Raw genomic sequence first — 12,538 nt, 5'->3', positions numbered from 1 at the left:
CATTCCATATTTGGACGACTGGCTGTTGATTGCAGAGTCCCAAGGTCAACTACAGCTAGACCTGGGGACAGCGATAGAATCGCTAGAAAAGCATGGCTGGCTAATAAATTTCAACAAATCGGAACTAGTGCCAGTTCAAAGGATCCAGTTCCTGGGTCTGATTTTGGATTCTATCGCAATGAAGATATTCCTGCCAGAAGAGAAGAAACTAAAAATCAAGCGATTAATTCGGAATCTCAGAAGAAAAATTGTGTTTTCAATCAGAGAAGCCATGGGCTTACTGGGTCTGTTTACAGCCTCAATCCCGGCAGTCGGTTGGGCAAAATCCAGAATGAGACCTCTACAAAGAAACATTCTGCAAGTCTGGAATCGACAGGAACTCGGCCTGGATGGGCTTATGAAGTTCAACAAGCTAACTTTGAGAAGTCTGCAGTGGTGGACATCTTCTCGATTCCTGCACGAGGGTCTCTCATTCCGGATGAAGTCCTTCACTATAATTACGACAGACGCCTCTGCCCTGGGCTGGGGGGCCCATCTGGGAGACATCAAGAAGCAGGGGTCCTGGCAAGAGAAGGATATTAAAAATTCCTCGAACTTCAGGGAATTAAAGGCCGTGTGGATGGCACTCTTGGCATTTCAGATGCTTATCAAAGATCGACATATTCAAATCCGCTCAGACAATCGAACGACAGTGGCATATTTGAACAGACAGGGAGGTACGAGATCAACAAAGTTAGAAAGCCTTTGTTCAATGATCATGCTGTGGTCAGAAGTGCACCTGATGTCAATTTCAGCAGTTCCCATTTTAGGGAAATTCAATGTGGTGGCAGATGCCCTGAGCAGGCATCATTTGAAACAAGCAGATTGGTCCCTGTCATGCAGAACTTTCAAGTTCATCACAGACCGCTTCGGTGTTCCGGAGATAGATCTGATGGCTTCCAGAATGAACAGGAAGACAAGACGTTTTGCATCCCTAAATCCAACAGACAGGCCGGATATCATAGATGCCCTGTCAGTTCCATGGAAGTTCAATCTGGTTTATGCCTTTCCGCCAGTAGTGCTTATTCCCAGAATACTTCAAAAAGTAAGACTGGAAAGTGTACGTATTATCCTTATCCTTCCATGGTGGCCAAGAAGAAGTTGGTTCTCGGTTCTCCTGAATTTTCCAGGGGCCACATTTTGGAAGCTCCCACTTTCAAGAGAAATACTAGAGGACGCCATGGTGCCTCTGCCGACCCTTCGAAGATTCCATTTGACGGCCTGGTTTCTGAACGCCAGATTCTAGAGAGCAACGGTCTGGATACTGAAGTGATAAATATCCTGTTGGCAACTAACAAGGAATCTACTTCAAAGATCTACGCTAGAATTTGGAAGATATTCTGTCAGTGGTGTTGTAGATTTAAAATCAACCCTGTTTCCGCATCCATCCAGAAGATTCTAAGTTTCCTTCAGATGGGATTTGCTAAAGGTCTTAAACCTGCTTCATTGAAATTGCAGGTTTCTGCTATCAGTTTCTTCTCCCTCAGATGCTTGGCCTCTAATATTCTAATTTCGAGGTTCTTCAGAGCTCTAACTCGTTTGGTACCCTATGTTAGGGAAACCTATCCTCCCTGGGATCTTAACTTGGTTCTTTCAGCGCTTTGTGAGCCGCCCTTTGAACCATTGGAGGAAGCTTCCCTGAAGATTATTTCGTTAAAAACGGTCTTTTTGGTGGCTATTACATCAGCTAAAAGAATTTGTGAGATTCAAGCTCTTCGGGCGAATTTTTCCTTTTTTAGTTTTCCATCAGGACAAGGTGGTTCTAAAGCTCGATCCTTCTTTTATACCTAAAGTTTTTTCGGTTTCGAACGTCAACCAGGAAGTGGTCTTACCGACTTTTTGTCAGAATCCATCTAATGCCTTGGAAAGCAAATTTCTCTGCCTAGACGTAAAGAGATGTCTGTTACAATACCTAAAATCTACGGAATCCTTCAGGAAGGATAATAGTCTTTTTGTCCTATTCAGAGGCACTAGGAAAGGCATGATGGTTTCGAAGAGTTCTCTGGCTAGATGGCTGAAGGATTGTATTCTGTTGGCTTATTCCAAGAATGGCATGGAACATCCAGGCCCTATAAAGGCCCACTCTACTAGAGCGGTTTCGACGTCTTGGGCTCTCCGAGCAGCTGCATCTCCCTCTCAGATTTGTTCGGCTGCTACTTGGTCCTCTCTCCATACTTTCTCGAGACACTACAAGTTGGACATACTGGCCTCGGAGGATGCTGCTTTTGGGCGCAAGGTGCTTCAAGCTGTAGTGCAATGAACCCGCCCTCAGGATCTGCTTTATTATATCCCTGTGGTATAAGCACTGCCTCTAATCTGAAGGGAAAAACATAAATTTTACTTACCGTAAATTTCTTTTTCCTGAAGATTAGAGGCAGTGCTACATTCCCGCCCCTTTTTTCTAATAAACTCAGTAATTTTGCAGCTATTTGGCTTATGTATTTTCTGGGTATGATCAGGAGGAGCTGCTACTTATGGGAAAGGAGGTAATTAGGGGAGGGTTTAAATGTTTGGAGATTTGCCTGCCTGTTTTTTCCCTCCAGATTGGATATCCCTGTGGTATAAGCACTGCCTCTAATCTTCAGGAAAAAGAAATTTACGGTAAGTAAAATTTATGTTTTTTTTTTTTTTTTTTTAATGCAGGCTGTAGGAGTCACTGCCAGGTGAGGTATGGCTACAGCTCCATAATCAGAAACCGAAGTGGATTAACTCCTAAAGAACGGACGCAAATGTACAAGTTCTGACCAAAACAAAACCTAATTTGAGCTATGTTTGTTCAACCGTAGTATACTTCTTTCATATTAAGTGCACCAACACACATATATATATATATATATATATATATATATATATATATATATATCGGTTCATGAAATATGGCTTTCATTACACATCATAGATTTACATATGAAACCTAATTTAATATGCAGAACATAAAGAAAAGGTGTGAAATTAAGAAATGTTATACATGGCATTTTAGCTATGAATGTCATAATACGGTTAGCTTTTACTGCAATAAAATACACATTTGTATGCTGTGATGTCCCCGGAGTACAACGATGCCCTCCATGTACAGCTTTCGTGGTGTTTTGGAAACTTTCAGGGGTAAATATAGGGCTTGTCCATATTCCTTTTTACATGTTGAAATTCGCCAGAAGGGTTTGTTGGGCCTATGTTGCCTTTTATATGGCAGACTGGGTAATACCATGCCATGCATTTAGTAGTAGTAGTACTTTTTTAGTGGTTTTTACACACATGAATTCCATTTTCACAGGGCATATCATTGTCCGATGTGCATTAATGTAATAGTCTCATTATTTTTACTTGCCATTGTCTTGCTCACGGTTCCCTCCATTTATGTTTTGTTTGTTTTGTGCTTTTCTTTTTTTGGGGGGTTAGTCACAGGACCAAATATATTAGATGCCCTATTCAGTTTGTAAAATTGACGGCTTTTTAGCTTGTAAAACTACCCCCATTTTGTGGAGATAGATCTATATCTATCCTTTGTTAAACTAATTTGCATATGCCCACTCAGAATCCTTTGCTGTAGTAACATCACAGCTAATTTACGATTTCTGTGGGAAAAGCAAGTCTTATGGTTGACTGGTGTGCAGATTTTTGTTTAACATTGTATTAAAAATATAAAATGAATTCCATCTTCACAGGAAATGTTATAATTCTGAGGTGCTAGTGCATTAAACTTTTTTTTTATTATTTATATATTTTTTTAATTTCACATTGTCTAACAAATATAATGGTACCATCATGTACTTTTTAAAAATACAAAAAAACAAGTCCTGCGTTCAAACTCCCACTATTCTTGGGCGGCAACAACGACCTTGGTACACATCAGCCCCAATGCATGAGGTAAAAACCAAAGGAAAAAAAATTACCTGCGCACTTTCCCAAATCTCTGCATATTTAAATGGTGGTTATTTCGTTATTCCAATAGCAATTAGAGGGGATGTCCACCTGACACATCAAGGCAAACCTCTTATGTGTGATACAAAAGTAAATAGAAAAAAAACAAGTCCTGCGCTTAAACTTCCACTTTGGTTTTTAATGTATGTAACTCCCAAGAATAGTGGGAGTTTGAGCCCAAGAAAATACCCCTTTCTGTCTCATTAGGGATATCTTTGCCAGAAGCTCAAGGAAGAAGGTGAATGGTTAGTGTAGTACCCACCTAAGAGGTTTGCCTTGGTGTGGCAGGTGGGCATTCTCTCTAATGTACTGATTTATTGGGGTTTTTAAATGTATTCGATGCCCTTGTAAACTTGACACTGATTCTCTGGGCCTACGTTTAAGCTAGAAAAATGGCCGGGGGCTGCAGGAGCACGGATGTGCCGCGTGGGGGCTCGCCTGCATGGGATCACCGGCGACCGGGTAAGTAAAAAAAACAAAAAAAAAACGGGCGTATTATTACACTGTGGCTAAACCAACCTCGCCACCATGAACTGGAGAAGCCTGGTTGCCCGCCTGCTGCCTTTGGACTATGGCCCTGGGAGATTGGGCCGTTTAAAAAAACGTATTCGGCCCTAACAGAGTGCATGTCACTCATTCTGGCCCTTTAACCCCTTAAGGACCAAACTTCTGGAATAAAGGGGAATCATGACATGTCACACATGTGTCATTTAAGGGGTTAAATACAGTGGGGTCATTCAGTACTTGCCCTGTGTGAGCGGTGATACCCCAGATAGCTATGCCATGGAGCCTATTCATATAATGAAAGACTTTAGCTCCATGGCAATTGAACTGTGTGAATAGGATCTGAGCGCTATTCGGTAGTTTTGTGCACTCAGATCCCAGCTATCTGGGGATATGTGAAATGTCTGTGTGTTATGTGTAAAATGTGACTTTATGTATTTTATAGTGTTTTACTGTCTTTGTGTCCCCATGTGCATAATGGAGTCTTGTCTCTGTCCTGGGAGGTAATTGGATTACTTCTCCATTGTCTCCAGGAGAGAGGGCTCTGTAAAACCGGTCTGAGCCGGTAGCCATGCTGGCAGGGGTTTTTAAAATATACTTTACTAACTTTTGAACCCCTGGTCTGATTCATGCCATTTTTTAATATGTTGTTCCCCTGAATGGATTGATTGTGGATATGTATTTTATGTGAATGTGATGTATGGTTTTAGAGTTATGAAAGTTGGGTAGAAAGTATGTTTTAACTGTATGTGTAATTGAGTTTCCTCTCAGGATAAGGGGAGGGAATATGTGGGATGTAACTGTGATGTGATTGGTTGTTCTATACCACCCTGTGGGCGGACCTGTATTTGCAACAACTGTAATAAAAACCAGGCTGGGTGTGCCAGCACCTCAGATTCTGCTTGACCCTCAAAACGAAGTGTCGTCTCGTTATTGGGGGAATTGGATTGTATGCGGACTGCCAGGAGTGTAAGCGGATTGTATGCTTCTCCTGTTCGGCTGATTCCAGGGTTCGTGCGTTTCCAGTTTGGGGGTTGGTGAATTTGTACAGTTTGGAGTTTGGGAGATTGGTGATTGCAGTAGCTGCTGGTCTATGGAAAAGGGGATTATCGCCTAAACGATTTTTATCCTCTTGTGAGTGAAACGGTCCGTTACATACACCCTGCGGCGTTTAGAGATGCTTAGAAACGCCCTCCGGTTTTAAGGGGTTAACAATGACCTATTTGGTTTTGTAACTCTTATTTTTTATTTTTTTGTTTTGTTTATGTTGAGAAAAACGCAAAATAGTGAATGCAATTTACCGGATAACAGCTTAAAAGCATAAATGATAATGTCACTCGTGCTATATTCTTGTACCATGCATTCACAATAAAAATGGTTTTGGAAAAAATAAGGTCCCATTACTGTTTTTATAAAAGCAGCTTGGAAATGATACTGCTGTATACTGCGTCCCCGCCACTGGCAACTGTAAGTTAAAGAGCCGTCTCATGACATTCAACGCTTGCAGTCGTTTAATGAAGCTCACCTGGTTGTTATCAATCAGAGAGGACTGTAGCAAAGATTTGAGTGTATATTTTATCATTTATATTTAAAAGCGGTCATAGATTCACACATCTCTTCAAAGTTCTCTTGTCTTGTGGGCAGAAATTACTTCTTGTTGCAACAAACCTGAATTTATACAACTATTAAATAGAGTGTAGATACTGTACGCAGGGCCGTCTTTAAAGCAGGGGAAACGGGGCACTCCTGGGGGGCCCAAAGCAGCCACCTCTTGGTCCCCGCTGTCTGCCCCCCTAATTTTTTTGCCCCATGGCCCGCCAGTGCTGCGGCTGCACCAGGAGCTCACACACTAAGAGGCCCAGTGGGCGCGACCGGGCCCCCTTGTTTTACGGCAGCAGGCTGGGAGGAAGTGACTGCCGTGAGCCACTTCCTCCCACATAGAGTGAATTTGCGCGGGATGGAGGAAAAGGCCGTCAGGAGGGAGCTGTCAAAGCCTCACACTCCCACCTACCTCAGCATGCCACTGGGCCCAAGAGAACCACCCTCCTGAACACAAAAGATAGGGCTGGAGGGTGGCTTTATAAATGTAAACTTTGCATGTGTGTCAGCATCTATGTGTGTGTGTCAGTATGTTTGTTTGTCAGTGTGGCAGTATGTCTGTCAGGGTGTCTGTGTGTGTATGTCAGTATGTCTGTCAGGGCGTATATGTGTATGTATCAGTATGTCTGTCAGTATGCGTGTCAGTTGGTGCGTGTTAGTTTGTGTGTCAGTGTGCGTCTCAGTTCGTGTGTCAGTATGTCAGTATGTCTGTCAGTGTGTAAAAATTTAAACTTTGCATGTGTGTCTGTATGTATATGTGTGTCTTAGTATGTCTGTGTGTGTCTTAGTGTGTGAGTATGTCTATCAGGGTGTCTGTGTGTGTATCAGTATGTCTGTCAGTGTGTGTCACTATGTCAGTGTGTCAGTATGTCTGTTAGTGTGTATCTCTATGTTGTCAGTATGTATATCTGTGTATGTGTCAGTGTGTATATCTGTGTATCTAAATTTAGTATATCTATGTTTCTCTATGTGGTTTGTGTGTATCTGCATATGTGTCAGGTTGTGTATCAGTATGTTATTGTATGTATTTGTGTATCTGTATGTTGTCAGTGTGTGTACCTGCGTGTGTATATCTGTGTGTATCTATATACAGTCAGTGTTTTTATCTGTGTATCTGCATGTGTGTCCGTATATGCATCAGTGTGTCTGAATATCCATATGTGTCAGTGTTTGTATATATGTCTCTGTATGTGTGTCAGGTTGTGTGTATGTGTTAGTGTGTGTATCTGTGTCAGTCTGTATCTGCATGTGTGTTAGTGTGAGTGTCAGTGTTTATATCTGTGTATCTGAATGTGTTTGTGTGTGTGTGTGTATGTGTATCGCACCACATACAAACATACCCCTACATTTAAACAAACATACTCCATACAAAAGCATGCTTCCATTCAAACACACAAACACAGCTTTATGCTAAATACAACTCTGCAAGCATGGGAAAATGGTTCCGTTACTGCGTTGGTAAGTAGAGAGCGTGATTGCATGTCAGGGAGTGGGGGTCAGGGGGCCCCATCAAATGCTTGCCCAGGACCCAATCAATATTAAAGATGGCCCTGACTGTATGGGTTAAGACGTGAGTCCTTTTCTTGTATAAGTGGATCTGGAATTTCCCATGTGGTTAGGCTTTTTATTGTACTGTTTTGTCTACAGTACTTGGTACAGAAAGAGCTTCAGACACGGAAGAATGAACTGCTCGTGAGAGGCTCGTCAGCCTGATGACCGAAGAGAAGAGCCCTCTAGTGGTGGATAATCGAGAACTTACACGGACCGGGGCGTAATACCTGAGCCCAGGACGCCCTGACGAACAGCCTGATACTTTACACGAGTGTCGGTGGTGATTGGAGATCCGAGGAGGTACAACACGGCCTGCGGGTGACGGTGCTGGTACGGGCTCTCCTTGCCCGTACCACGAGGGTGTGAAACCAATGAAACTCTACCCCCCCTCCCCCCCTGGACCGGTGGGGGTTAACCCGGTCCACTTCTAAGAGACGACTCATCTGCCATTGCATCGAATTATGGTGCTGTACGAGCGGAACAGGCAGGCTGAACCAAGCAAAATGGCGGACGCCATGCGGGATCTCAAACTCACTGAAGAACAGCCTGACTTGCTGTCTAGGATAGACGATCTATTCAACGCCTTCTGGAGAAAACTTGCACTTAGGGAGCAACAGGCTATGGGACATAAACAAGAGGAACTCCCGCCAAAGGTACAGCCAACACAGTCCTTCCACGGGCGTACACACCCTCGAATACAGAGGGCCCAAACATGGCGCCGAAGACGGCGAGGCTGCCACCCAATGCTGGCTAAGTTCCAACACAAGAAAATCTTTAACCCACCTGCACCCAGAGAACCACATCTAATCCTTCCCCTGGACACAGGGCACGTCTAGACTCAGTTGACGCAAAGAACCTGCTTCGCACTCCAGCACGGGCCTCAGGACAATCCGGACAGTCCCGACGAGCTCCACAATGCCCGCTCTACGCCCACGATAAACCTGCGGTCCCTCCGTCGGAAGGCTTCTGAACCCGACAAAGAGACACTCATGGCTCATAACACCGAGACAGGGGGCCGGTGGGGCCCTACAAGCAAAACTCACAGTGATAAAGGTTCCCAGGGACTGCACTAGGCACTTGTAGGGGATCGGCTAAGCGTAGACACACGCCCGGTGACTTGCCAGGCATACATCCCGCTATCACTGAACTCCCTCACTGTACCTCACAGCATAAGACCTTCATTTTACATGTTAGATATATGTGCAGTTATAGTCTCTCACCTGCTGTTACTCCTATTTTATTTTACTCTACTCCCTACAGAGTTTTTGCCTATGTTTCTCCTATGTGATAACCTAAACTGGCACTGCACCCAGGGGTGCATTAACAGCGCTCATGTCTGCCAATACGCTAGACCTAGTACACTGCAAGTTATACTAACCGTGCAACCCAGCCTGTTTAGTAATTAGTAGTAGCCTGAAGCACCATGACCTAACCTGCTTTATATATTTGATGCAAGTGCTCACGATCAACCTTCCAGATGACTAGGCTCGAATTGTTACAACCTTTAGTTCAGCATAAGTTCTCAAGCATGTTAAAAATGTAACGTCAAAGTCTGCAATCTGTATATTAGCCACTCATTTCTAAAGAAATCACACAATTGCCGATACAACTATGTTATTTGCAATGATATCACTAACGTTTACAACCTGTTTCATTAAAAAAATGTGCAACTGTATATTGTCACAACCATATATGCATTAACCTGGCTGTGTCTGCTGTCGTGGCTCCACGGGCCTGTCTGTAAAATCGATTGCACCAAAAATAAAGATTTATAAAAAAGAAAGAGCTTCAGACTGCCCATTGCATTCTTAAATTATCTATGGATTTGGAGTTTGTTAGTTGCCAGTAGCGGGAGAGCCTATCTCCAAGTGGTCTTGGAGGCCACAACAATCGTTTCTCCTGGTGAAGTAGAGAACTGAAGCATCATGCTGCGCCTACTTCAGCCTACCATGGGCAAGCAGAGCCTGGTGGTTTCAGTAGCTGACACAATGGCAAGTGCGCATCTTCCAATATCCCTGCCTGACTAAACAGTCAACTACATACAGGCCTACAATTTTGGCTTCTCACTACCAAGCGGGACTGTGCTCTATCTTTGAAGGGAAAGGTTAGCAGGAGATCTGTGCCCAAGCCTGAATCACAGACATCCCACTGCTAGAATCCATCTCCACCAAGGCTCACACAAGTACCCAAGTTATCCAAATTTGCTTAAATTTCTTCTTTCTTTTCTTTAGAGTTCTTGTGCTCTAAGTTTTTTTCTTTAGTTTTAATCTCTACGCATTGTGCCATTCATTGTACATATTTTATCTGCTGACTGTTGGATATCACTTTCTTTACCAACCAGTATCGTTCATATGTGCAATACCCATGATGTATATATGCACGTCAAAAATATATATATAAAGCAAAAAAGTGGGGCCCTTCCGTGTGTAGAATTCAAATACTCTAGGTGGGAAATTAATTCATTATACGCTGCATGTGAATACTACCTACTATAGAAGCAACACATTTATCATACCGTCTATCAATATATAAAAATGTGCAACTGTACACCTGCAAGACCTGCTTTGGACCAAGTAACCTGAAATTTTATTTTAGAGAAGTAGTGTTTAAAGCAAAGAAAATGTACATTTTGTTTCATTTTTAGATGTGGAACTTTGTGTGACCAAATTACAGAATTGCAAAGAGGAAGATGGGAAATAGGAAACAGTTGTTACATATTTAATGGTAATTAAACCATGTAGACTGTTTTAGCAATATATATAATTTATTTACATTCAAGTCACCTAAAAGTACTATACACCTTCAGCGGAATGAACAGAATATATACATAAGGCCAAGTGTAAATACTTGAATGCACTTTAATACAGAATGTAGAAAAAAAACACCGGTCATTACACACTTTATTGTTCAAATGATCCTTTCTTGGTCTCAAATTAAGAAAACACTTTCTCAATCGCACGCACTTTTACAATCACACTCTCTCATTCACACACTCCTGGAGCAGGAAGTGTTCTTGTTTTGCATATACAGCTGGCTTTAGGGGTGAAAGGGCAAATTAACTTTTGTTTATTTTAATCTTTTCCGTCCTTATATGAAATATAAAAATGACCTTTTCCTTTGCTATTGTATCTCAATATGGCTATTGATTTGGGGTATGACTATGGTGGTTTGTGTGGAACTTCATTACACTTTTTATATTGCACCTTTCACCACTTACCTGGGTTATAGGTGTTGGTTACAACTAAACAACATAAACACTGGGTGTCACCGTAGCACCTTCACTGGACAAGGTAGCGGTACAAGACACTTGATTTGGGGAGATAAGCAAAGTTTGGGATGTTCTGGTTTCATTTTCCTCAGCAGCGGCTTTTTTCGGTGCTCGACGCGATGTGCACTGTGTTCGGAGGTGTGCCCAATATTGTGTAGTGGGAGGCCATATTGTTCTTTGGCAAGGCCCACAAAAAATATAGCATAACGTTGTTGTTGTTTTTTTTTTTTTACATAATGCCTTTTTTTTTAGCCTGCAAAATTGTAACAAAATATAAACACAATTCCCACCCTTCCCACATCCCATGTTCATGATGAAGAGGACACTTTTTAAACCCCAAGATTGGTAAAGAAGAGCAGCAGTGGTCCACTATATTTGGCTGCATATAAATCTGGCTTCTTGCTTAATGTTCTGATGAGCTTGCTCTACATAAAGGAGCGGAAATGTTTTAAAACCTTGCCTTGGTATTGGGTTTAAAACCAAAACAAGCAAGCTACTTGCTTGTGAGTGGCAAGAGCCTTTTTCACCACGCTTGTCAGAGAGAGGGCATGATGAGTGACTTCCATCGCCCTATGCTTCTCCTTAGGAATGGGGTTTGTGGCCACCTCATCAAGTAAAGCCTTGACATGGGATGAGCTGGAAAATTAGCAGATTCAGCATTCTGCCTCTGACATCATGTACATCAATGAGTCTTGCTTGCCAATCTCTGCCACGAGGGCTGCCAGACGAGCCAAGTTCCCATTTGGGAAATTCTGCGCTTCCCAAAGATTTAGGAGGACTGCTGTTGGACTTGACTTTGAGATAAAGAAACCCAGATGGCTGCAAAGAAACACATTAACAAGATTATGTTTTCCCATGTGTAATTTACCAATTTTAAGTCATGTATTTTAAAGAATCAGTCCTTTCCAGTAAATGTAGGTGCTGGTGTGTTCGGCAAGTTTTTTCAACATTTTAGTGTACAGATCTAACTTCTGCCAGTAAATAGGCATTTGTCATATGTCCATTTACAGAGTAAACTTATAAGCTCTTTTTTGGTTATATTCGGTGATGACTATTTTACCAATTCATCCAGTGATGAATTGATTGTAACAGCAGAGGATCAACAGATTCGGTATTACAAGTGTGTATCTCTATGGTATTTAGGGATATCCAATTGTATAATATTGATATTCCTTTGTATTTTATATACATGACTGCTCATGAGACAGCATCTAGCATCTATCTTTACCACCCATCACTCTATTGTCGAGCACAGAATAGCTCCTAAGGTTGAGGGATCCCACATAATTTTGTTGAAGGGCTACTCCAAACACCATGACCACTTCGGTGATTTGAAGTGTTCCTGATGTCTGGAGTCTGCATGTGCAGAGTTGAATCCCTCTGCTGCCAGAGGTGTAACTCCACCTTTGGGGAATCATTAGCCATCCCAGAGCGAGAATTCCAGGCTGGTTAATGTCAGATGTACATATTGGATGCTAGCGATACGCGCCCAAAAATGGTACAACCGCTCCTAAACTCCACGAGTGAAGGGGAGTGATGTTAGCAGAGGAGGAACAAACTGCAGGGAGAACTTGGCCTAGGCAGGGGTAGGCACTCCAGATGCTGTGGACTACATTTTCCCTGATGCTTTGTCAACATTATGGCAGTAAGAATCTT

The 12,538-nt window shown here is 42.5% G+C and overlaps 1 protein-coding gene across 3 annotated transcripts in view; it reads right to left on the bottom strand.

Moving 5' to 3' along the window:
• Positions 1–10,365: 10,365 nt before the first annotated feature.
• The window catches only part of UNC5A (unc-5 netrin receptor A), a 296,264-nt gene continuing 294,091 nt past the window's right edge, over positions 10,366–12,538 (bottom strand). For all 3 annotated transcript variants that reach the window (XM_063447287.1, XM_063447288.1, XM_063447289.1), the window contains one exon: positions 10,366–11,701. In XM_063447287.1, coding sequence (XP_063303357.1) covers positions 11,536–11,701 — 166 coding nt within the window. In that variant the 3' untranslated portion in view covers positions 10,366–11,535. The remainder of the gene's footprint in view (positions 11,702–12,538) is intronic.

This window comes from Pelobates fuscus, chromosome 3, assembly GCF_036172605.1.
Source record: "Pelobates fuscus isolate aPelFus1 chromosome 3, aPelFus1.pri, whole genome shotgun sequence".
NCBI classification, from domain to species: domain Eukaryota; kingdom Metazoa; phylum Chordata; class Amphibia; order Anura; family Pelobatidae; genus Pelobates; species Pelobates fuscus.
The sequence above is the reverse complement of the archived record's forward strand: the minus strand, read 5'-3'. Positions and strand labels throughout refer to the sequence as shown.